Raw genomic sequence first — 27,734 nt, 5'->3', positions numbered from 1 at the left:
AACCATCATCTGAAGAAACCTAACCATTTCGTCCCAACTGTCTGAGACGGCTGATGAAAATAAGATGGCAAGACAAAATCCCTGATCGAGGTCCATTTTGCCCATTTTGCCCCAAGATCTACAGCCATTTGCCCCAAACCCAGAGTTCACCTGAAGATCTACAGCCATTTGCCCCAAATCCAGAGTTCACCTGAAGATCTACAGCCATTTGCCCCAAATCCAGAGTTCACCCGAAGATCTACAGCCATTTGCCCCAAACCCAGAGTTCACCTGAAGATCTACAGCCATTTGCACCAAACCCAGAGTTCACCTGAAGATCTACAGCCATTTGCACCAAACCCAGAGTTCACCTGAAGATCTACAGCCATTTGCCCCAAACCCAGAGTTCACCTGAAGATCTACAGCCATTTGCACCAAAGCCAGAATTCACCTGAAGATCTACAGCCATTTGCCCCAAACCCAGAGTTCACCTGAAGATCTACAGCCATTTGCCCCAAACCCAGAGTTCACCTGAAGATCTACAACCATTTGCCCCAAACCCAGAGTTCACCTGAAGATCTACAGCCATTTACCCCAAACCCAGAGTTCACCTGAAGATCTACAGCCATTTGCCCCAAACCCAGAGTTCACCTGAAGATCTACAGCCATTTGCCCCAAACCCAGAGTTCACCTGAAGATCTACAGCCATTTGCACCAAACCCAGAGTTCACCTGAAGATCTACAGCCATTTGCCCCAAACCCAGAGTTCACCTGAAGATCTACAGCTATTTGCCCCAAACCCAGAGTTCACCTGAAGATCTACAGCCATTTCCCCCAAACCCAGAGTTCACCTGAAGATCTACAGCCATTTCCCCCAAACCCAGAGTTCAGCTGAAGATCTACAGCCATTTGCACCAAACCCAGAGTTCACCTGAAGATCTACAGCCATTTTCCCCAAACCCAGAGTTCACCTGAAGATCTACAACCATTTTCCCCAAACCCAGAGTTCACCTGAAGATCTACAGCCATTTGCACCAAACCCAGAGTTCACCTGAAGATCTACAGCCATTTGCCCCAAACCCAGAGTTCACCTGAAGATCTACAGCCATTTGCCCCAAACCCAGAGTTCACCTGAAGATCGACAGCCATTTGCCCCAAACCCAGAGTTCACCTGAAGATCTACAGCCATTTGCCCCAACCCCAGAGTTCACCTGAAGATCTACAGCCATTTGCCGCAAACCCAGAGTTCACCTGAAGATCTACAGCCATTTGCCCCAAACCCAGAGTTCACCTGAAGATCTACAACCATTTGCCCCAAACCCTGAGTTCACCTGAAGATCTACAACCATTTGCGCCAAACGCAGAGTTCACCTGAAGATCTACAGCCATTTGCCCCAAACCCAGAGTTCACCTGAAGATCTACAGCCATTTGCCCCAAACCCAGAGTTCACCTGAAGATCTACAGCCATTTGCCCCAAACCCAGAGTTCACTTGTGTAGAATTAAGGTTTCATGCAATAGTTGGGCTTATTAGCCATTCACGGGCACATCAAAACCCTGGGATGTAAATTACGGGTACCATCTTCACACTTGATGGACGAACACTCATTTATTTTGATTTGTCTTTCAGGATTGTCAGGATGTCACTTCCAAAGTTTAAGATCAAAACCTCATACACCATGAATGAGTTCCTCGAATCCCTTGGAATTTCAGACGTGTTCACGGCCGCAGCCGATTTATCCGGTATCACGAGCCAGATGAGGGTCAAGGTTGACAAGGTGAGGATAAGAACTACACTGGCAAAAATAATTTTCATCGGAAGAAAATGTTTTCTTTATAAAAAAAAAAAGTTTCTTCAAACAAGATAACCATGAGAAAAATTTCCTTGCAGCTAGAATAATTCAAGAAAACGTATTTTATGAAAATATATTCTCACGAAGAAAATTATTTTTGGTAGTGTAATGATGTCATTTCCAATCTCATGTTAGTTGGGTATTTTTCTTTCCTTGTTGTTTAACAAATGACTTAAAAGCAACAACAAAAAAATGTTTTTCACAATATACTAATCCGTGATATAATGTTATGGAGAAAACAGAACTTGAATTGCTATGGAAAAGCCCATTTTGGCTAAGGAAACACAATCCTCATGAATATATATATATATATATATATATATATATATATATATATATATATATATATATATAATTATATATATATATATATATATATATATATATATATATATATATATACACACACACATATATATATACACATATATACACACACACACACACACACATAAAATACACACATCACACATATATACACACACACACACACATAAACATATATACACACAAACAGATACACACACACACACACACACACACACACACACACACACACACACACACACACACACACACACACACACACACACACACACACACACACACACACACACACACACACACACACACAGTGAGGAAAAACCCTTTGCTGTTTCAAACAGGAAAGAGCTTACCTTATGTAGCCTTTCTTGGTTGCTTTATGCAGTGTTCTTTGAATCACATGGGTGTTTACTGTTTATATATAAATATATATATATTGTCATGTCCCCGGGGTTAAGACCCCTTGGTGACGGATGGCCAACCGAGCTTTAACTCCGAGGCATATACCCAAACTATGGCGGTATCCTTTGGCATGCAAGGGGGTGGAGGGTAGCAAGGGCTTACCTGCACGGATTTCACTGGGCGTCCTCAAACCACGAACAAATAAATGAGACTGAACACATGGGATTAAAAATGTAACAAATAAAGGTTTAATGAAAATAATGCAGGCAATAACAAAACGAAAGGTAAAACCAACTAATTCGTAGATTGAGGCACCTCCACTCGGACTCGTATACAACACAAGGGGATTATGAATTAAAAATAAAATGTGGTGTGGTGTGGTGCGTTGGCTGATACTCCGCCTGGTGTCCTTGACTGGTCTTGGAACCACCGCGTGGGAACCATACAAGATGGCGCACAGTCGCACCCGTAGCAGCCACCGACTCACGGAGCAATGGCCAAACTCCTGCCTCCTCCGATCGTCGAGATCCACCGGGCTCTACCACTCGCCTCTGTTGAGGGCACAGGGAGAGAGAGAGAGCAAAATGGGTCTGCCTTCCACGCAGCCAGGAACAGAGAGAGCGCGAATGTGACCGCCTGTGACCAGCCTGGGACAGAAAAAGGAGAGCAAAATGGCAGTTGCTTCGCCTTTTTGCTCTTGGTGCTCGAATGTTCGATGATGACGTCACACTCTGACCAATCACCAAGCGCTACTCGATCGTAACTTCATTCCTTAACCAATCGTTCTTCGGGGTGTGGCCTCACGGCCACACTTGGCGCCAATCGAGAAGATTTGGCTGGGTGGTGTAGTCATATCTGGGTACCCTCGGCGATTGCGTTGTTTTAATTAGGTGCTGATCGCATGGTTGGCCGAATTAATGTCATAAGAACAAAGGGAAAAATCACAGAGGCGATCACACACTGGGAATTTACCCCTATGCCCTAACTAATGAGCATAGCTCCACCCCTCGCATGGAGACACGTAACGCTTACACGGACATCCGGCCCGGACTTAAATACATGAGGTTTCTTCTTCGCGACATTCGGAGCACACTATCTTACTATAATTCACCAAATGTCTGTCCATCTGTTCGAAGGTACCGCAAAAACGGCTGAACCAATCGAAACGATATTTTGTGGGGGTAATCCTGGGATCTCCAGGAGTAAAATAGGCTATTTAGTTTTCCCAATTTCAGCTTTGGTCTCCAGTATTCTCAGGTTTGGTCTCCCACATAACATTCACATTCGCATAACGTCCATTGTGACGATGTTCTCATTGTGACGATGTATGTGTTCACAGTAGTGTTTGACGTGACGGTGTGAACGTAATTTCGTAATGTTTTTCGTTTCGAAGTCCTTTAATGAACGTTTAATGCCCTTCGATGTCCGGGGCCGCACGCGCGCTACACTGGACGGGCCAGCGTGTACCTTGCCCTTCGCCGTCAGGCTCGGGTAAACCGCTGAGCCCCATCCGTGATGGGGACTGGGGCTTGAGACAGTGTCCTTCATTAAAAGTATAATAAACGCTGTCTCCCTCGATCTTGCCCAGGCCGTAACAGCCATAACGTTTAATCTCGACATGAGAGAATTCCACATAGCTATTTGGGCGGTGAATACGCCAACAGATCGCTGTCTCCATCGATCTTGCCAAGACCGTAACTGCTATCGGCTCAAAATCCTTTTAACTGTTGATTTGGTACAGTTACACGTATTGGGAATTTGGTACACGTATCGGGAGTACATACGACATAGCGATTGTGAACACCATTATCGATCACGATCACGATCATCACGATCATAGTGTATCGATCACGATTTGAAACACGATGGAATAATATTTACCGATATGAACAGTGATGTGGCTTTTATTGAAATTCGAAAGATACTGTTTAGATTTTGATGATTTGCGTGTGATATGATTCAACGGATGTTTATATGAATCATTTAAAATTAAAAAAAACCCTTCAATTTCTGATATTTTGCCTTTTCATTTGGGCTTCCCAATTGGAGCCCCGCCCGTAGGGCGGGTACCGTTGCTAGTTCTGTACAATTCTACCTCAACTGAGGTATTTCATTACCTACCCCCACACACGTAACAATATATATATATATATATATATATATATATATATATATATATATATATATATATATATATATATATATATATACAGCAATACCCCGTTTTACGCCATTTCGACCGACGTCAAATCCGACTTTACGCCACTCTTCGAGAGTAAATTTCAGTTCAGCGAACGTCATTATGTGCAACTTTACGTCACTCCTACATCATCATCTCCTTTATCTCGAAGGAGGAGTAGACCATGCCAGGCTACAAAGTTGCGAAGGAGTGGCTAACGCTAATGCTTTGGGGTAATTACACCGGTGACTTCAAGCTGAAGCTGCTCTTGGTGTATCATGCGGCGAACCCCCGGGCGTCTCTTCCCGTCATTTGGATGAATAATATGAAGGCATGGGTAACCGTCATAATTTTTGAAGGACGGTTCATCAATCATTTCATCACGGCTGTCAAGAGTTATTGTCGAGAGAAGAAAATTCAATTTAAATTGCTGCTGATTTTTGACAATGCACCTGGCCATCCCACTAACCTCGGTGATTTCGACCCCAATGTGAAGGTGGTGTACTTGCCACCCAACACCACATCGCTCATCCAGCCTATGGACCAGGGTGTGATAGCGCTTTTTAAGTGCTACTATCTCCGCCGCACTCTTCGTCAGGCTGTCGATGCAACGTCGGAGGAGGAAGGCATCAACATCCGGCAGTTTTGGAAAAACTATAACATCTACCAGGCAGTGCTTAACATCAATGCTGCATGGTTGGAGGTTACGCAGTCGGCGATGAATGGGGTGTCGAAGCGTTTGTGCCCCCACCTTGTTAATGATTTCACGGGGTTTGATGCGCCAGTCAAGGCTGTGCCTAAAAACTTGGTTTCCCTCAGCGCTGACCTGGAGATGGAGTTGGAGGAGGAGGATTTCGACGGTTTGATCGAGGCAGACAAGCAGCCTTAAACTAATGAAAACTTAATGGCGTTGAAAGAAGAGCGCTGCGAAGAGGATGAGCTTCCAGAACCAGAGCCAAGGAAATTCACCGTAGCCGAAATGCAGAAAGGTTTTTACGGTGTTACGGTGTTTGTCTTCATTTTAAGGCATTTTTAAGGCATTACGCCCGGTTTACGTCAAAAACCGAGTTACATCATGGCTTATGGAACTAATTAATGACGTAGGCCGGGGTATTGCTGTATGTATATATATACATTACACTGTAAATATAATTAGGTTCAAAAAGCATTATATATAAAACATTATACATATATGTATAAATTTTGCCAAAGGGCAAAAAACTAAATATGTAAAGATATAATCTGGAATCTGTTTGCAACCTCATCGAACAGCATGGATTAAACTGTGCTGAAAGACAAAAATGAAAGATATTTGGGAAAAGGTGTAGCATCTTATGATATATATATATATATATATATATATATATATATATATATATATATATATATATATATATATATATATATATATATATATATATATATATATATAGTATATATATATATATATATATATATATATATATATATATATATATATATATATATATATATATATATATATACACACATCATATCATATACATCATATCATATATATATACCATATATATATATATATATATATATTGTTGCGGATCTGCCGCTGGCCTTCTCCCCTTACCAAGGAGGGATTAGTCCCCTTGTCTTTGACTAGCCTAGCGGGACCCGGGACCTATGACGTCCCTTCCGGACAGCGCGAAATAGGGTATTAGGACTAGAATTCGCTATTACCTAATTAATCTATTTCGCGCTGTCCGGAAGGGACGTCATAGGTCCCGGGTCCCGCTAGGCCAGTCAAAGACAAGGGGACTAATCCCCCCTAGGTAAGGGGAGAAGGCCGGCGGCAGATCCACAACAATTGGTGTCAGGAGTGGGATTGGGACCCGAAGTGCGCTTAACGCACTCGAAAATTATGAGTGACCGAAATTTAGTTATTAACATCTAAATTAAATTCGTGCCATGGCTAGCCAAGACGGTCGAATGCCGGTGGGGGTAAATGAGGAGGATGAGGAGTTAGAATCAACCCAGGACCCACGGGAAGAATTGGGAGAGGAAGAGGACGTTGATGAAGGGCTGGCAGTAGGGGAAGAAAATGGCGGCGCCTCGCGCATGGCGACGAAGCCCGCGCCCGCTGCGCAAGTGGGGGTTATGGACATACAAGCCTCCATGGCGCAATTCATGGCGCAAATACAGGCATCCATAGAACTGGAGGGGGACAGATCCACCCGGGAAAGGAAAGAAATGCGGGACGAAACAAGACGTAACGGGGACAAATTAAGGGCAGAAATGAGAGAATTTGGGGACAAAACCACCCGGGACATTTTAAAAAATGGGTGGCCAATTGGAAGAAATGGGGGGCCAATTGAAAGAATTGGGGGACAAATCCACCCGGGAATTGGAAGAGGTAAAAAACGGGCTGGAAAGCAAAATGGACGCCCAAAAGAACGAATTGGAAAAAATGAGGGTGGCATCTAAAAGGGAAATAGAAGAGATGGGGGAAGACATAAGGCACGGGTTGAGCGAAGAGGTCGCATTGGTACGCGACGAGGTAAAGCAGTGCGAGAAGCGCGTGGAGAAGGAGTTGAGGAAGAGTACGGCTAGGTTACATGGGGGTATCGAGGAATTGACGCGGGAAGTAGAGAAGCTGACGGTGGGACAGCAGGAGTTAAGGGAGCAAGTGGGTAAGAACACGGACGTGATAGGGGGGCTGAAAGCAGCACAAAAGGAAATAAGAAGGGAGGTAATAGCGACGAAGGAGTGTCAGGTGGTACACGAAGGGCTGACAAAGAGGTTAGATGACGTGGTAGAGATGTTGGGGACAAGGGAACGTGAGGTTAGGACCCACATAGAGACAACCAGGGTGGCTTTAGAAGAAGAAATCGTGGGGGCGCACCGGGAAATAGAAGGGGTGAAACAAAAGTTAGAGGAGGTAGAAGAAGGGGTGAGTGAAATTAAGAAGAGACGGAAGGAGACTAAAAAAGAAATAAAGGAGGAGGTGATGGAATTTGCGCAAGGTCTGTGTTCACTTCGTGATGACGTGCTTGCTAACCAAATAAAGAGTTTGCAGGTGGCGGCGGAGAAGCGAAGAGGAAGAAGCGCCGAGGTGAGTGGCGATAATGTTGGAAATGTGTATGGTGTGAGGGGAGGTTCGACGAGCTTGGGAGTTGGCATAGACCCGGGCGTTTGTGAGAGGCCGATGGTAAGGTGTGCGACTGTTCCGGAGTGTGTGGAGAGAGCATGTGCGCAGGGATGTCCGACCATGGGGAGTGCGAGAGGTGTTGGTGAGCCGGGGTGTGCGAGTATGGAATGGGTAGCGGGTTGCGACGAGGCGACCCAAGCATCGACACCGACCGGGGTAGTCTTTAGAGGGACGGGGGACGCACGCGAGCCCCCAGGGAGTTGGAATCCGGACGAAGGTGGGGTACACCTTGTGGGAGCACTGCGCGGCGCGGCGGCAGAGATTCTGACGGCCTTACCACCGGGTGCTATCACCCTGCCAGATCTCCGTGCAGCCCTAATTAATCGATTTGGCGTTGAACAGCAGAGCGAGCTTGTTAAAGCTCAGCGTGCGGTGCGAAAAAGAAAGCCCCAGGAGACCATCGGGGAGCCAGTGTATGACATTCGCCGCGCAGTGGCGATAGCACACGCAGACATGGCCGCGAGCTCCCAGGAAAGCTTGGCACTGGACCATTTCATCCAGGCCTTCCCGGACCCCGAGCTTCGGCAACAGCTCGCCATGTGGCGCCCGCGGACCTTGAGCCAGGCGGCCGACGCTGCGGCCCGTTGGGAAGCAGCGAGGCCCCTGGCGCGGGGGAGCGAGCACCACGCAGTGGTGGTGAGACAGGTGGGGCCCATGGCTGGTGGCGGCCCCCTGAGAGGGTCCGCCCCCGAAAGGGGCCCTGACCTGGAAAACATGGTCCGAAGGCTGGTGGACCAGCGCCTGGCGGGATCTGGACCACGGCAGGCGGCTCCGGAGGTGGCACATGGTAGGCCACGATCAAATGCCCCAATTAAGGCATACAGGGGGGGCAATTTGGAATTCCAGAGGCAGGCACCTTACCAGGTGAGGTGCTTTAATTGTAACCGGGGGGAGTGCCGAGCCCCGCGCTGGGACTGACCCCGGCAACCAGGACCATCAACTCCGCCTCGTACGGGCCGGACTAGCCGACCCCAGACACCCCCCCACCCCCCCCCCCCCCCCCCGCCAGGGCCCGGGAAACTAATATGTGCCGAGCATGCAGGGCCGTGTTCAGTAGTAGGGGATGGAGAAGAGCCCTCATTGACGCGACAGGTCATCTATTGTGGCCAAATTGGTACTGGTAGTTTGACAATTCGGTGCAAAATTGCCGGCGTGGGGGTAGACGCCGTAGTGGACACAGGAGCTAGCGCCACGATCATCAGCCCTGTGATCCTTAATTTGAGTGCAGACGGCTGGGATAAAATCCAGCATCTGGAAAATCATAGTTTGCAGTTGGCTACCGGGGTAACGGCCCCCATCATAGGGCGTGGTTTTGTAACCCTCAAGTTGGGGTCGGTAAAGAGGGAGATAGAAATTTGGGTGGCAGAAGTGTGTGACCCATGCCTAATCGGGTTGGATTTGTTGATTGCCAGCGGTTGTAAAATCGATTTGTGCCGGGGGACCCTGCAAGCGGGAATAGATGAGCTGCAATTGGGTGGGGTGAGCACGGCCGAAAGGACGAAGCTGGAGGCTTCTGAGGCCGTGACCATTCCCCCAAGGGCCGAGGCCATAGTGCCGGCCCGATGGCTAGCTCGCCCAACATGGCAGGAGTCCTGCGGCCTAGTCGAACCGGTGGCAGCGCAGTCCATTCCGGGTTTAGTCGTGGGCCGCACCCTCGTAAAAACGGATGGCCCGGTGGTGGCCGTCCGAGTAATTAATATTAGTACAGAACCATGCACTAGAGGATGGGGCACGAAGATAGCCGGCTGCACCCCAGTTAATAAAGTCGTGGCAGTGAGTGGCGAGAACGTACAGCCGAGCCGGCCCCGGAGGGAGTCTTTAGTGAATAGTAAGAATTGGCCCGATCCCATTTGTGAGATGGTAAATCGAAGTAGCGTAGAGTTGGAGGAGACCCAGAGGGAGGCCTTACACAAATTAATTGAGACACATTTGGATATCTTCTCCTTGTCCTCCGAGGATATTGGACGTACGGGCCTGGTGAAACATCAGATCCACACCGGTGAGGCCCGGCCTATTCGTCAGCCCGCCCGACGGCTCCTTTGGAGCAAGAGGGAGGAAGCTGATGAACAGGTAGAAAAGATGCTCAATGCAGGTATCATTAAGTCCTCGGGAAGTCCTTGGATGTCACCTGTTGTGTTGGTCAAAAAGAAAGATGGGACCACGCGTTTCTGCGTGGACTATCGCCAACTAAACAACGTGACACTCAAAGACTCATATCCCCTGCCAAGAATTGACGATACCCTCGATGCCGTTGCGGGCTCAAATTGGTTCTCAACCTTGGACCTCAAGAGTGGGTATTGTCAGGTGGAGATTGATAGGGCAGGGAAGGAGAAAACGGCATTTTCGACAGGTAAGGGGCTGTATCAGTTCACTGTGATGCCGTTTGGTTTGTGTAACGCCCCCGCCACCTTTGAACGATTGATGGAGCATGTACTGGGCGGCATGCCATGGCAGTCATGCCTGGTGTACCTGGATGACGTCCTGGTGCATGCTAAAACATTCCCCCAAGCCATAGCTAATTTGGACCAGGTGTTTGGGTGCTTCCGGTCCTTCCGGTCCCTCGAGCGACGGGGCTTGCTTCGATCTCTCCACGGCATCAAAGTTTGAGTGTTTTCCCGTTCGTTTCTTTGTCAAATTTCCGCTGCGTATTTTGTTGTGTATGTGTTATTGTGTTTCTATTTGGTTTTGGTTTTGTATTTGTTGCAAATTTGTGTGTAATTAGTCGTTTCTTTGTTCGCGCCTCGTGCGCCTCGTGTCTCGTGCGGCCTCCTCGTCTCGACTTGTGCCCCGCCCCCTATATCTCGTTTTTCTTTCACCTCTGCTCCTGCTTTCTCAAATCCACGTTCTCACTTAGAGACTTTTCCCAGATTGTTTTTCATGGTTTTGTTTAAATATTTATTTAAATATGTTTAAACCGCAGCCGTGATGCTGACGCCGCCCCCCCCCCCACCCCCCATAATTTCCATGTTTTAAACGTTTCCCAGTGTGTACCCTGGATAAGAATAGGTACGCCGTATCCCTGCGTGTCGTAAGAGGCGACTAAGAGGGTTGGCGTCAGGAAGGGCATCCGGCCATTAAAAAAAAACATTGCCTCAAAAAGAGAACCATGACAATTACAACTACATGTGGGCAGGGTACAGCCCGAAGTGGAGATCGGTTTCTGAGGTTTGGGACATGGAATGTAGGGACAATGACAGGGAGATCAGGAGAAGTGGTGGAAGTATTGGTCAGAAGAAGAGTGGACATATGTTGTGTGCAAGAGACGAGATGGAAGGGAAGTGGTGTGAGAATGGTGAAGGGTAGGCAGGGACAGAAATACAAGTTTGTGTGGCAAGGGTGCCTGGAGGGCGTGAATGGTGTTGGTGTCCTGTTTTCTGAGGAGTTTGTAGACAGTGTGGTGAATGTGACGAGAGTGAGTGATAGGTTGATGATGGTGAAAATGATGATTGGAAAGCTCTTGGTGAACGTCATCTCGGGATATGCTCCGCAGGTTGGTCGAAGCGATGAAGAGAAGGACAAGTTCTGGTGTGCGATAGAGAAGCTGATGGAAAACGTGAAAGATGAGGAAGTTGTTGTGGTAGGAGGAGACCTAAATGGACATGTGGGAAGGAGTATGGATGGTTTTGACGGAGTTCATGGGGGTTACGGATTTGGTGTGAGAAATGGAGAAGGTGAAAGGATTTTTGAGTTTGCTGATGGAGCTGATTTGTTGATTTGTAATACTCAGTTCCAGAAAGAGGATAATAAGCTTGTTACATACACGTCAGGTGGGTCGACGACAACCGTTGACTACCTGATGGTGCGTAGGCGAGATAGGGGGCACCTACGGGACACAAAGGTGATCCCGGGGGAGGAGGCTGTTTCACAGCACCACTTGGTTGTCTGCGACGTAAGGGTGAAAGGTGCGAGGAGAGCTCGGCGGGTGAAGTACCAACCGAGAATGAAGGTGTGGAGGTTGAAAGAGGTGACAGTAAGGGAGGCATTAAAAGAGAGGCTGAGTAGGGTCGAGGATGATGTGGTTGAGCTTGAAAGTGGTTGGATGTCAATGAAAGCTAGTCTGTTGGGAGCCGTTGGTGAGGTATGTGGATGGACAAAAGGACCACCGAGGCACTCGGAAACATGGTGGTGGGATGATGAAGTTGGAAAGAGGATTGACGAGAAGAGGAAGAAGTTCAAGGAGTGGCAGAAGGCGAAGGGTACGGGAGCAGAAACAGCAGAGCATGAAAGTTATAAGGCAGCCAGGAAGGCTGCAAAGAAAGAGGTAGCAAAGGCGCAGGAGGCAAATGTTCGGAGAACGCTTGGATTCGGAAGAGGGTCAGAAAGCAGTATTCAGGATTGCAAAGCAGATAGCGAAAGAGAGGTGTGATGTGATGGGGGTGAGTTGCTTGAAGGATGAAGTGGGATAAATCGTTGTCGACCCAGATGGAATTAAAGGAAGATGGAAAAGATATATGGAAATGCTGTTGAATACAGAGAATGAATGGGATGGCAACATAGAGAGTAACCCAGTTTTAGGACCGGCAGAGAAGATAACTGAGAAGGAAGTTGAGGAAGCGATAAAAGCAATGAAGGGTAGAAAAGTGGGAGGCCGACGGGAGTTGTGGGAGATATGTTGAAGGCAGCAGGAAGTTGGGGTGTGAAGAGAATGACAGAGATCTGTAATCTGGTGGTGAAAGAAGGCCGCATTCCAGTGGATTGGGAACTGAGTACCCTCGTCCCTCTATACAAGGGGAAAGGTGACCCTCTGGAGTGTGGCTCGTACCGAGCGATAAAGTTATTGGAGCATGGAAAGAAGGTATTGGAAAGAGTGTTGGAGAGGAGGATAAGGAAGAAAGTGAAGATCGACGAAATGCAGTTTGGATTTATGCCAGGAAGAGGAACGACAGACGCGCTTTTCATTGTGAGGCAGTTGCAGGAGAAGTACATGGAGAAGAGGAAGAAGTTGTTTCTTGGGTTTGTTGATCTGGAGAAAGCATTCGATCAGGTTCCACGCAAAGTATTGACATGGGCATTGAGGAAGTTAGGAGTGGAGGAATGATTGATCAGAGTAGTGATGGCAATGTACAAAAGAGCGCGCACAGCTGTAAGGACGAAGGACGGGAACAGTGGTGAGTTTGAGGTGAAGGTGGGAGTGCATCAGGGGTCGGTACTAAGTCCACTACTATTTGTAGCTGTGATGGAGGTGCTGGCTCAGAACGTAAAGGAGGGTTTACCGTGGGAGTTGTTGTATGCAGATGATCTGGTGTTGATTGCGGAAAGTATGGATGGACTGAAGGAAAAGATGAACACGTGGAAGGAATGTATGGAGACAAAAGGTTTGAAGGTGAATATCGGAAAGACGAAGGTGATGGCAAGTGGTAAAGCATGTGGTGAGGTGGAAAGAACTGGGAAGTGGCCCTGTGCTGTGTGTAGGAAGGGTGTCGGAGTGAACTCCATTCAGTGTACAATGTGCGCTGAGTGGGTTCATCAAAAATGTAGTGGTCTGAGAGGGTCATTAACCAGTGTGGCAGCTACATTCAAATGTAAGGTGTGCACAGAGGGAGCTGCAGATGGAGGAAATGTTGAGTTGGATCTTGGAGACGGCGTGAAGCTGGAAGGTGTGAAAACATTTTGCTACCTCGGAGACATGCTGAATGGAGAAGGTGGATCAGACTCGGCAACGGTTGCTCGAGTGAGATGTGCATGGAAGAAGTTTCGGGAATTGAGTGGCGTGCTGATGATGAGGGGAGTGTCGTTGAAGCTGAAGGGAAAGGTGTATGCTGCATGTGTGAGAAGTGTTATGATTTATGGGAGCGAGACATGGGTAATGAACGTAGAGCAGCAACGAAGGTTGGAAAGGGTGGAAATGCGAATGGTTCGACGGATGTGTGGAGTATCGTTGAGAGAGAGGAAGACAAATGATGAATTGCGAAAGATGATGGGAATAGAGCCTGTGATTGATGCTGTGAAGAGGAACAGGTTGAGATGGTTTGGTCATTTGTTGAGGAAGGATGAAAGTGACTGGTTGAGAAGAGTGATGGAAATGAATGTAGAAGGAAGTAGAAGACGGGGAAGACCGAGAAAGAATTGGCTAAAGATGGTGGAAGAAGAAATGCGGGCAAGGGGGTTAACAAGGAGAGATGCAGAAAATAGGGCAAAATGGAGAGGATTGTCATGGGGACCGCAAGGCTAACCCCCGCTCTAGCAGGGAAAATGGCCTTTAAAATGCATGTTGTTGTTGTGTTGTTGTTTGGGTGCCTCAGACAGGCAGGGTTGAAATTGACCCGAGTAAGTGCACTTTGTTTGCTAAAGAGGTGGCCTATCTAGGTCACGTCATTGGTCGCGAGGGGGTAAAAACAGACCCAGGATTTTTGGGACTCTGCTCCTACTACCGGCGTTTTGTGGCAAAATTTGCAGAGTTGGCCCGGCCCCTTCACCGGCTTACGGAGAAGGGGATGAGATTTAATTGGACAAGGGAGTGCCAAGAGGACTTCCTCGCATTGAAGGGGTGTTTGACATCCGCACCCATTCTTGCGTACCCCACTAGGGATGGGACATTTACCCTGGACACGGATGCAAGCCAGGAAGGATTGTGCGCAGTTTTGTCCCAGACACAGGAGGGCGTGGAGAGAGTGATTGCGTATTGTAGTCGGGCCATGAGTTGGCCCGAGCGAAATTATTGCGTCACTCGTAAAGAGTTATTGGCTATGCTGGCTGCCATGAGCCATTTCCACTCGTACTTGTACGGGCAGAAATTTCTGGTTCGAACTGACCATTCCTCCCTGCAATGGCTCCTCCGGTTCACGGAGCCGGAGGGCCAAATTGCAAGGTGGTTGTAGAAGTTGCAGCAGTACGATTTTAGTGTGACCCATAGGGCCAGGAAGGCCCAAGGGAATGCCAATGCACTCTCTCGACGTCCTTGTTTTTTTTGTTTTTTTGTGTATACATAATCGAGGCTCGTGAAAGAGCTAACATTTATCACACAAACAAATCAAACAGACAAACAAACAAAGTGTATAAAAGGGGGAGCGGTAGACAAGATGGGGAGAGAAGGGGAAGTACATAAACACAACATTTGTGAGGGACATCGGGAATGTGTGGAAGGGAGAGGGCTTGGGGGGAGGCAGCGTGGGAAGGGGGTGGGGGGGAGCAGTACAAACACAAGGACACCAAGGACTTCCAGGAAAGAAGTTGGTACTTCAAAAAAGAGGATTTGGGGTAAAATTAGCGGGGGTAGAACAGATCAAGGTTTTGAATGGGGGAAGATAAGAGATGGTGGTGAACAGCTGTTTTAATGACCTGGAGGGAGGAGTGGGATTGAAGGGAGTGGGGGAGTTTGTTCCAGAGGTGGGAGAAAAGAGGAATGAAAGAGTGAAGGTGAGCAGAGAGTCTTGATTTTGGCAGTTTAACCATAAGAGGGTTGCAGACAGATCTTGTGCGACCTTTAGGAATATTTGGAGGACAGAGCCCAGAGAAAGCTAGAGTTTGGGGGAAAACTGTAAATTTTGTGCGAGACACGAGGAGAGGGAACAATTGGCAGACTCCACCCCTACCCTCGTAGTCCGTGCAACCCGGGTGAGAGGGCCAATCTTGCCACTAACCGCCGATGAAGAATTTCGAACTTTGGCTTGGAGCACGGCCCAGCGGGAGGATCCCGTACTGGGACCAGTGTACGAATGGGTTCGATTAGGAAGAAGACCTAATGGGGAAGAGGTCACCCCCCTCGGGGCGCCAACAAAGGCATATTGGGCTCAGTGGCAAACCCTGGAATTGAAAGGTAACATCTTGTATCGCAAATGGGTAGAGATTCCCTCTGAGAGAACTTCCTGGCTGGTGATAGTCCCAGAGAAATTCAAAAACACCATATTACAGCAGGTGCATGGTACCCGCCCTGGCGGCCATTTGGGCAAGACAAAGACAACATCTCGGGTCCGCCGGAGGTTCTATTGGGTAAATATGGGGCACGATATACAGGACTGGTGTCGGAGATGCAACGCCTGTACTGCTAAAAAGGGACCAGCACGGAGGATGAGGGCCCCCCTTCAATTACACCAGGTGGGGGCCCCCCTTGAGCGGGTGGCTATGGATATTCTAGGACCACTACCCCGCACCCACCAAGGTAATAAGTACATCCTCGTTGTAATGGACTACTTCACCAAGTGGCCGGAGGCCTATGCCCTCCCCAACCAAGAAGGCAGGGTGGTGGCACAGGCCTTCGTGGAAGGATTTGTATGTCGGTATGGGATTCCGGAGGAGCTGCACACCGACCAGGGTCGAAATTTTGAAAGCCAATTACTAAAAGATGTGTGCAGCCTCCTGTCAATTAGGAAAACTAGAACAACGCCCTTCAGACCTCAATCTGACGGGATGGTGGAAATATTCAACCGAACCCTGGTTCAACAATTGGCATTGTTCACCACCACCCGTCAGGACGACTGGGACGAACATCTCCCGTATTTGTTGATGGCCTACCGAACTAGCCAGCACGGGGCCACCGCATGCAGTCCAGCGTTGCTCATGTACGGGCGGGAGTTGCTGGCTCCCGCCGACCTGCTATGCGGTCCCGTGCCAGAGACCTCTAATAGACCGCCGGGGGAGGGCAATGCACGTCACCTGGAGGAAGGCATGGAGAGGGTCCATGCCTTCGCACGCCGCCAGCTTGAGCTGGCGGGTGCCAAAATGAAGCGCAGGTACGACCACCGGAGCCAGGGGAGTCAGTACTCTCCGGGGATGAAGATTTGGTTCTTCAATCCCGGGAGGCGGAAGGGCAGGTGTCCCAAACACACCTCACCCTGGCAAGGCCCGGGGGTCGTCCTGGCGCAAATTTGTGATGTGGTCATTAAGATCAAGATGGGGCCACGAGCCCTCCCTCGGATCGTCCACGCCGACCGGGTAAGACCCTACACCGGCGAGCAGGCGCCCCCATGGATCGCCTCGGCTCTAGAGGCCGAGGCAGGACCCAGTACCTCTGATGACGGGGGCTCATAGTGCAGAGGCCTGGGGGGTGATAGTGATGGGAAATGGTGTCCAGTGTAGAAGGATGGTAAATCTACCATCCCTCACTTTGGGGCACATGAGCTCTAGATTATGGGGTTTCAGTGAAAACTAGCCGAGGGCGGGCTAGGATATTGTTAGGGATTTAGAGATGACAATAAGAGACACAAGATTTAAGTAGAGACATTGGTACAGGTAGAGGGGACGTAGAGAGATTAGATGGATGTTAATGACGAGGGAGTGCTTAGTGTAAGGGAAGACGGGAAAGCACGAGTATTAGGGGGAAAAGCAGCTAGTTAGATGATGCTGTGTGTGTGTAGTAGTGTGGAGAAATTGTGGGTGTGTCTTGGGCTTGAGCAAATGAGGAAATGAATGGGAATCACTGTGCTTGGGCTTGAGCAAATGAGGCATTGGTCGGGGATGACCAGAGGTAGTGTATGAGTGGTGTATTGAGGACAGATGGAGTTGTGTTGGAGTGTATGGAAAAAGGTGCAAGAGCACAAGAAGTGTGCAAGAGGACTTGGGGTGTGGAATGAATGGTGTGGAATGAGTGGTGTGGAGTGCATGGTGCGAAGGAGTGAATGGGGGAAGATGGACCCCTTCACGAATACCCGGGGAGGGTAGTTTAAAGTTAGGTAGAGGGTTTAGGTAAATTATTGGATATTGACACCTGTGGTGCAGGTAGTGGCAATGAAGTGCTTGGATGGGTGCATGAGTCTGTGGAATGGCTGGGCGTGTGGGCTTTGTTGGTGCATATGGTTATTGGGGCACTCCGTCACTGGTAGTCTGTCGGCCAAGTGAGGCCGCAGGTAGGCTCTGGGAGCCAGTCAGAGTAGTGTTCAGTGGGGCCCGAGGATCCAGGAGAAGGACCCGGGTAGCCCAATGCCAGAGAGGGCATCAGAGGGGTGAGAGAGCCAGGAGGGGCCTTCCCCGATTTAGGGTAGTCGCAAGGAGCAAGGTAAGCTCGGGTGGCGACTTCAGTGGCGGAGGTGCGCAGGTAGGTAGACCTGCTAGTGGAGCCACACGACCAAGCCCCGAAATTGTGCAAAGGCACAGTAGTGAAAAATTGCGGAGTGAGACCCAAATTGGATGGCATCACAGGATGGTCAATGGGAATTGGTTTTTAGAACCACATAGTTTAAAGATGCCAATTGGCAGGGCAAGACCCTGGGTAGGGTACCTGAGTTAATGTTATTAGAGTATAGTTAGGATGAGGAATCTCTTCGCACCATCCACATCCACTCACCGAGGGAGTCGGAACTCCACACCAGGTTTTGTAAATGATTTGAGTGGGTGAGACGCATCTCGATGGGATGTGAAATTGTGTGTAATTCCATCTTTTCATTCTTGGGAGGGATTGGACGACGAATTTGTCTTAGAGGGGGATATGGGAGACAAGACGTAGTGACGAATTTGTAAATTGTAAATACAGAGAAGGGCAAGGGTAGTGTAGGTTGACATGGGGATGGGGGGGGGGGGGGGGTACGAATGGCTAGGGACGAGCTTGCTCTGCTCGGTCTCCCGCGCCCCTCATGTTGCATTGCCTTGTATTGTGTGTACCTTTGTGCCCTTTCCTCTGCCAACGGTGCTTTGTCTTCCTCCCCACCCATGGACCCATTTTGGAGGGCAGTGTGCAGGAACCCTGAACTGTGCAGCTGCAACTGGCTACACTATGCGGTGCTCCTGCTACCTTTTGCTGCACCAATACACCTTATGGACCACACGTTCTGTGGCCTGGCATCTTTGCTGAGCGGTCATTTGCTGCAAACGTTACCTTGCACCTGCGGACCACTGGCTTTAAGTGGCGTCAATGTCATGCAGATGGACCTAAGATTGGCCCTGCTGGTAAATAAAAACGAACACTGTTTGTACATTATATTCTGGTGTGTCAGGAAAGAAGACCTTTAAGTTTTTATTATGGCACACCGAAGACGAAGCAGGAAGCAAGAAGATGCAGCCAAGCAGCAAATGTGACAATTAATATGACATTTGAAATGGTGAACTGTGCATTTTTGTGTATTGGTGTATTGGTGCATTGCTGTGTTTTCTCCCCTCCAAATTTCTTTCCACAAAAGAACAGGTCCTGGGTTATAGAGATGTAAATAATTCATTTAGTGTTGTAAATAACATGCTCCCCACCGGCTTTATGTGTAGTTTGAGAATCAATTCCGCAATTCGGTTAGCTGTGGGTGTGAGTCTGTTAGTTAGTTACACAGCTCAGTAGGTGGGACATATCTAGTGTTGTAAAACTGTCACATACAGGGTGTTAAGCCCAAGTCACACATAGGCGGATATTTTGGCGACTACTGGCGACTGCCGGCGATCAAGATTTTTCGGCGACTACTGGCGATTTCGGGCGGTCAAATATGGTCAGGCGGCAGTATGGCGACTGCAGGCGGCCACATTGCGACTGCATTGCGACGACGCCCCGAGTGGGATGGCGACTGTTGAAGATCGACGACGACTGCATTGCGGATGCACGGCGGCAGCGTGGCGACAGTCTGGCGGCTAGATTACGACCGATGGCGGATCGCGGCGACTGCATTGGGGCCGGATGGCGGTTTACTCCGACGTCGGCAAGACTGCAATAAGACCGCCGGCGATTGGAGACGATTCACACAACTTTTTAAATCTTTATATGTCTATTTTACATTTCACTTTATTCATTTCAATGATGTATGACATGAAGCATAAAGATGTTTGATGTACAATAAGAAAGTTAATAAAGATGTATTGTAATGTAATAATCAAACTTTTCTGCAGGGAGAGAGAATGGAAATAAAGTCCAACAAATTATTTCCACTGGTCCCAAGTCCCATAAATAAAGTTTCCAAAGGACCGAAGTCCCAAAAATAATGTTCCCAAAAGTCCCAAGTCCAAAGAATAAAGCCATATCCTTGTCGGCACCACAGGACCTCACTCCACGGAGACCCTCACACCATCCTGTCTTGCCATGGAATCGTGGTATGTCGTAATGCAGTCGCCAGGCAGTCGTATCTCTGTCGCCAATGGCCGTAACTCGGCCGCCACTAGTCCTACTGCTGTCGTCGTCAGTCTCCCATAGCTGCAGGGGAGACGTGGCAGTTCTTCTGTAGTCGATATGCAGCCGCAACAGTGTCGACCCGTAGTCAGGAAGATGCCGCAGGAAGGCCGTATGGCATTCGCATCTCTGCCGTGCTAGCTGGTGGGGCGATGCTGGGGCGATTGCGGAAGACTATGAGCGACTGGGTTGCGGCCGCTTTACGGTCTTATTACGGATACCGACGACAGCATGGCGGTTCCATCATGACAGCATGGCGGATCTTTTTTGAGGACGACTGAGCGCGCCGTTTTTAAACATTTAAAAAAATATTTGGCCCCTTTGCGGCTCTTGCTGACTGCAGCCGACCTGGGGAGGATAACCACGACTACAGAAGACCGTCCATTACAGTTTCATTACGATTGTCGGCGGGTGGTGGCGATTTTTCCAGTCGCCAGTAGTCGCCGACAAATCCGCCTATGTGTGACCTAGGCTTTAGATTAAAAGTAGAGGGAAACCACATCTAAGTGTCACACGTAATTTTTAAAACTAGTCCCAAACCTTTCTCAAAACCGGTCGTTCTCACCTGTGTGGGTTCGACTCGGGGACGAGTCTGGCAAGGGAGGGGGGACAGTGCTACGGGTTTGAGATTTGCACATATTGATCATTAAAGGTTAAAGGGTTGCCCCCCATAGTTAGTTCCACGAGCAACACGTAGGCCCACTTGTACTATTAGTTATGTCATAGTATGTGTAAGTATAGGCCATTTCCCCTATTAATATCTGTGTTGTGTAAAGACATGAGATTAGGTCCCGCTCATTTTGCGTCCACCCTCCAATTCCACCTCGATGGGCGTAATTGATCCCGCACCCCATTTGGCTGCCAGCTCAGTTTGTTACGCTTTGGCTGCCCACTCAGGTTGCTGCCCTTTGCTCGCTCACTAGTCGAGTAACACGAGGTAGGCCTGAGGAGGAGCGCGAGGTCGGGGAGGGGGTGCCATCAACGCAGAGCGTCAGAGGCGATGACGGTAAAAGCCACCAGCCAATCAAGGCTCGAGCGGCATGGCATGGGAGGGCGTGGAGAGGCACGTCTGGTGAGTTCGAGAAGGTTCGCGGGGCGTGCCTATATAACGCGGTGCACAAAGCCCTTAAACATGACTTGGTCAGGACTGACTCGCAGAGGAGAGAGAGAGCTATAAGGACTTAACAGCAGACCAGCAGTTTACCAGCAGCAGCTTGCTTACCAGCAGCTTACTTACCATATAACGTACGAGCCAGAGGAGAAGAAGAAGAGGCGTTGGCGATACGAGTACACGGCTGCAGCCAGACGTGCCGGTGGCGAATAGCGCCTACTTCAGCCACGCGGGTAGACGCGGATAAACCTGTGAGTGATTCACCGCCAACCGCCAGAGCCCACACCCTACCGTTCGCCCCGTAATTACCTTGTGCGTCCAAACGACACGCGGAGAGCTCCTGCCTTCTCTTCTTACCATCTGCACGGGACGAGCCGGAGACCAGAGGGAGCTGCACGGGAGTCATCCCTGGACGCGCGGACCATCATCCTCACCTGCAAGCCCCGTGTGTGTGTGTGTGTGTGTGAAACGGGCCCGTTTGTCCTGGGTATTAAGTAAGACTGTTTAAGGCTGCACTGTGTCCCCATGCATTAAAATGCATGTTGTTGTGTCCCCTTTTTCTGGAATGATTGTATTGTGTAAATAAACCTGTTATTCCTTTTTCCAATTCGATCACCTCTGTGATTTCGCCATTGACTAAGCATGGCACGAATAAGAACGCTAGAATCGGGTTCACCATCTAAACGACACGGATCGCGTGTACGCACCGCTCGGCGTCTCAACACGCGTGGTTCATGCGGGGCTTATTTCCTCGTTTCAGGGCAGCGCGAGTAATTAGGTAATAGCGAATTCTAGTCCTAATACCCTATTTCGCGCTGCCCGGAAGGGACGTCATAGGTCCCGGGTCCCGCTAGGCCAGTCAAAGACAAGGGGACTAATCCCCCCTTGGTAAGGGGAGAAGGCCGGCGGCAGATCCGCAACAATATATATACCATATATGCAGTTTTGGGAATAAAGGCAAACCCCCCTCTTAGTTAGTTGCACCACAACATGTAGCCTCGCTTAGTTCAGTTATTTCTTATTAAATGTAAGCAAAGTCTCCTTTCCTGTGTTAGTATGCGTTGGAGCAGGCAAGAAAAGTGTAGGCTTCATTGTTCATTGGGCTGGAATGCCATGTGCTACGCCCAGAACAAGTCTGGGAGGCCCGAGGAAGGAGCTGTAGGGGAGTGGCCGGTAAGCAATAAGCAGCCAATTGGAGCTCAAGGGGAGTGGCTAACAACGGCATCCAGGGGAGGTGCTTCGAACTTTCGGGTGGGACTCTGGGGAGCGGCTATAAAACCCTGCCCCGGTCCCCCAAAACTCTCTGTGGTTCTCTCTGTGATCGAGTCTCTCGGTGGTAACGCCCCCCCTCCGTGGCCAAGCTCCCAGCGCGCTATCTGTCTCTGAGTTCTCTGTCCCGGGATTCTGAAGGACTGTGCGTGTGATAGAAAGCACGAACTCTCCCTGCCCTGCGCTCTGCTGCCTGTTAATAGCGCTTGCGAGGACGATCTCTCCCAGGGCCACAGACGCCAACGATCTCCCTGCCCGGGGCTCCCTGCACGTGCCGCGAACATCCCAGGGACACACCCAGCTAGCTGACCGGGGCGAACAGCACCAACGGCCACACTTTGAGCGCGTCCTTCTTCCTTCCTTTCCCCGCGTGAGTGAAAGGGCCCTTGTCCTGGGATTAAGTTAAGGACGATAAGTTTCTGCCCTGTGTCTCTTTGCCCTGATCATTGTAAATTGTTCATTCTAATAAACCTGTGTTCTTTTGCATCCATTTGGCCGTTCACGTCATTTCACACTATTGGCTTCGCATTGTACGACATAAAACCGTTCAATCGGGTTCAATAATAATTAACGGCACGAGTCACGTGACACGCAAACCGCTCGGGCATATCAGACTAGCGTAACTCGTGCGAGGTCCAGTCCCCATTCTCGTGGCGGCGTGTGTATAGAAGGTACTTGGGGATTCGACCGGATACCCTTGCGCACGCTCGCTACGGGGGTGGCGGGTGGAATTGCTCCGCAATCCGCCCCACGAGTGTAAAGTGGGTAGTGGCCTCGTGGACTCGAAGGCCCGAGGGGGAAAAGGGTTTAACCCCCCCCCCCCTCTGTACATCGACGGGCTCGAGATCCGCAACAATATATATATATATTGTCGTGTTCCTGGTGATTAAAATCTTCCAAGGAAATGGATTTCCGAACGGGCTTTAACTCCGAGGCGTTCAGTCAAAATATAGCAGAGAATATGAGTGGGGGAGGGACGGTGGGTTGTGGGGGGGGGAGGGGAGAGACCGTAGAGCGATTACCTTCACGGATCCCACCGGCAGTCCTCAAACCTGCAATAAATCAACTCAAACCGACATGGAATTAAACTGTACAAAAATACCGGTTTTATTAAAGAAAATGCCGGTAATGAAATAAAACACGGCAAAATAAAACTATGATTCCTAAATGGAGCGCTCCCAAACAGACCCGAATACAGACAAAGGGAAATATAATTGAAAATAAAAATGTGTTATTTATTTAGGCACTTAGCTCAAATCAGCTGGTGTATCTCATCAGGAATCGTCAAAGATTGTCTTAGGCCTTGGCAGGAAAGGCACGTTCGTTGGCGCGAACTAGGCCTCACACGTGAAGCAAATGAGCAGGCGCGCAGCTCGCTCTTCCAGTCGTGCTTGTCCTCACAATCCCTGCACAGAAAACCACAGTTCCCGGCCCGTGGCTCTTCCTCCTCACGACCACCAACAAGATGTCCCAACACGGCCACTCGCGATGGTATCCAAAATCAGAAGGGGTGAGAAGATGTCGGCACACGACCGCCCATGATCAAATCCACAACGAGGACAGAGAGAGAGAGAGAGAGAGAGAGAGAGAGAGAGAGAGAGAGAGAGAGAGAGAGAGAGAGAAAAAAAAAAAAAAGACGCCACACAGGGGATTAATTTACCCATAATCCCTCGCTAATTAACAAGCCCCACCCCTCTGATGGGGACGAAGATATGCTCTTCCACGACACATGGTCTACCGGATCCCTACTTATGGTACATCGAGGTTTCTTCTTCTTCACGGCAGTCGGAGCACACTAATCTCTACACTCTACCTGACCTAAAGTATCCCTACCCCCCACAAATGTAACAATATACTATATATATGTATATGTATATGTATGTGTATATATATACAGTATATATATATATATATATATATATATATATATATGTATATATATATATATATATATATATATATATATATATATATATATATATATATATATATATATGTATATATATATATATATATATATATGTATATATATATATATATATATATATGTATATATATATATATATATATATATATATACATATATGTATATATATATATATATATATATATATATATATATATATATATGTATATATATATATATATATATATACAGTGGGGAGAACTTTATATTTTGCGTACTTACTTTTTCACGTGACTATATATATATATATATATATATATATATATATATATATATATATATATATATATATATATTATATATATAATATATATATATATATTATATATATTATATTATATATATATATATATATATATTATATATATATATATATATATATATATATATATATATATATAATATATATATATATATATATATATAATATTAATATATATATATATATATATATATAATATATATATATATATATATATATATATATATATATATATATATATATATATATATATATATATATAGTCACGTGAAAAAGTAAGTACGCAAAATATAAAGTTTTGACTTTTTCAACATATTTCAACATACAGCTATTTGATCTTCATTTGAACAATATTGACAGATAAAGGTGATATAATATAACAAATATCATGAAACATTTACATTTTGTAGTTCATTGTATAATTTAAGTAAACATAAGTGCAAATTTCGCATGTGGAAAAAAGTAAGTACACCCCTACATTTATCACTACTTCAAATACCTTGGGCTAGCAGCTAGGGTGCCGGCTTAGGATCCTAGGATCCTGGGTTCGTAATCCCGGTCGATCGCTGAATTAACACGGGGGGGGGGGGGGGGGGGGTTGACTCAGCCTGCTTCATCCTTCTGAGGTCGGCAAATTGAGTACCAGTTCACTGGTAATTCCCTGCTTGTCGTTAAAGGCGGCAAAAAGGGTTGGCGTCAGGAAGGGCATCCGGCCGTAAAACATTGCTTCAAAAAGGGGACCAAAAAACAACAACAACCATGGTTCCTGAAAAAGGCCTTTGTGGGGAAAAATGGCCTCTAAACGTGGTTATTATATTTATTATTAAATACCTAAAATTAGAATCGGGTGCACCAGCTCAGGTGCAAATGATTAGAACATCGTTAGAGAGGATCTTGGAGGAACCTGTCTTAATTAAACCTCAGACATTTCGCTCAGACCGAGTTGTTAGGGTTACTTACTTACTTTTTCTTAAACTTAAACTTTACATGGGGGTGTACTTACTTTTTCACGTGACTGTACATACATCTATCTATAATTCCAGTAATCTCTGTCTGTACGTTTGTCTGTGACCGCTGTTTCTCGACAACCACGGGTCCGATATACTTTTAACTTGCCAGGTATATTGCTGGGGACCCGAGGATGTGCCTTTTCAAGGTTTCATATTAATCGGACAATTACTTACCGAGCTATGTCCAAAAAACGATTCAACCAATCAGAGAGCAGCGAACGATCGCGTGTGCCGGCGTTGCGAATGGACCAAACCATTCCATGTAAATAGAGGGGGGGGGTTCTGTGGTCGTTGCGAATGGACGAAACCATTTCATGTAAATAGAGGGGGGGGATTGTCACTGTACTCGCAAGCCGTTCGCCGTTCGCTTTGGCGTTGCGAATGGACCAAACCATTTCATGTAAATAGAGGGGGGGGATATAATTTTAGATAGATATATAGTACGGGCATATATATAGTACGGGCATGCCCTAGTACATACAAAAGGTGTAGCAAATACAGTCTATTTTCGATTTTTAAAGGATCCAGTGATGGATTTACTTTGCTAAATAAGCAGGACAGTTGCTTTTGGGAGGATGAGAAGGGGTAGGTTGAAAAAAGAGGACCATAGGGAGAAAATGGTTATGGTTTGGAAGACTAATATGGGGAAGGTACACACACATGTTCCTGTGTTTGTACATATAGATCAGACCAAGTGGTGAGGATATTAGACTAACATGCCAGAGATTTTGGGTTTTTATTTGGAGGAAGGCAGCACTATTAATCATTTGGTCATTAAAATGTCAGCCGGCTCATTAATGCCATCCAGGGAGGGGATAATCTGCCTCCCCCACCTGGTCGGGTTTACATATTGTGCTCTATACATTGTGATTGAGTCATGCCCTCAAGCAACTGAGGATGGGCATCAAAGGGCTACCTATGAAATGGAAGTGCAATCTCCCACACTGAATAAATCCTACTATTCATTTGTAATTGGTCACTGGATTTGACAACAATACAAATTTTTATTATGGACCCTAGACATCAAAAAGCTCCAGCTTTCGAAGAAACATTTTCAAATGGAGCACCTCACCATCATTAGGCCATTTTAATTGCATCAGATGTGGCAAAAAATGCGAATTGTTGCTCCCGGCTATCCGGCTTGATGACAGAAAACGCCATTTTTTTTTTTTGCATCGGACCTACATAATTACCCATTTCTAGTGACTCCAATACTTAGGTGATGACTCTCCTGCATTTTGTCCGCCATTTTGAATACAAACAAGCAGTGCGTTGTATCATGAAAGCTAATAGTCAGGTTCACTGTTTTTTCGTTCAAAATCATGGTAGATTAGCAAACCTATACATTTTTGGAAACGTTATTACATGGAAAATCTGAAAATCAATGTTTACATTTGCCAATTCCGCCCAATTCGATTCGACCAATTCGACCAATTCGACCATTCGACCAATCGCTTCGATCGACCATTCGACCAATTCGATCGATTCATCGAATTCGATTCGATCGACCATTCGACCAATTCGATTTGCCAATCAATTTGACCGACCTTTGCTTGTGTGGAACGGACTGTGAAAACTATGCGGACTATATTGTCGGATACGACACACAGGACAGTGATGACGAACTCTAAATGGCATGTTCTGTAATCGTGTATGTTTGATGCCATTGACTGCCTGTGTATATTTTGTCATTGACTGCCTGTGTAGATGTGAAGTTATACTGACTGCATGTGTATATACGATTTTACTGACTGCCTGTGTATGTTTGGTGATATGAATTATTGTGACACATTTTGATGTTATTAACTGCCTGTACAAAATGATAACATGTATTTGATTATGCAACTTATCGCGAATATAAAGACAGTATTTTGCAATTCAAAACCTTTGATTCGTGTCATACCATTCCCCATAGCACTAATTTGATACTTTCATTGGATTCCTTGTCCCTGAAAATATAGGTTTAGTATATTTTAAAAAGTTTTTAGGGTAATTAGAGGCAGAAATAGAACAAAATATGTATTTTACAGTGGCCATTTTGAAAATCCAAAATGGCCGCCATACAGGTATCTCTCCAAATGTAAACATTGATTTTTAGTTACCTTCGCAAAAGCGGAAGGTTATGTTTTGATCGCTGTGTATTTATTTGTATGTCTGTGTGTGTGTGTGTGTGTGTATGTTATTCG

General features: G+C 47.2%; 1 protein-coding gene across 3 annotated transcripts in view; it reads left to right on the top strand.

Moving 5' to 3' along the window:
* LOC137434911 (alpha-1-antitrypsin homolog) overlaps positions 1–27,734 on the top strand; it is a 49,762-nt gene that overhangs the window by 21,337 nt on the left and 691 nt on the right. For all 3 annotated transcript variants that reach the window (XM_068128126.2, XM_068128127.2, XM_068128125.2), the window contains exon 4: positions 1,609–1,756. In XM_068128126.2, the coding sequence (XP_067984227.2) occupies positions 1,609–1,756 (148 nt within the window). The remainder of the gene's footprint in view (positions 1–1,608; positions 1,757–27,734) is intronic.

Source organism: Myxine glutinosa, chromosome 9 (assembly GCF_964187855.1).
Source record: "Myxine glutinosa chromosome 9, kmMyxGlut1.1, whole genome shotgun sequence".
Lineage (NCBI taxonomy): Eukaryota > Metazoa > Chordata > Myxini > Myxiniformes > Myxinidae > Myxine > Myxine glutinosa.
This window is presented reverse-complemented; position numbering and strand designations above follow the sequence as displayed.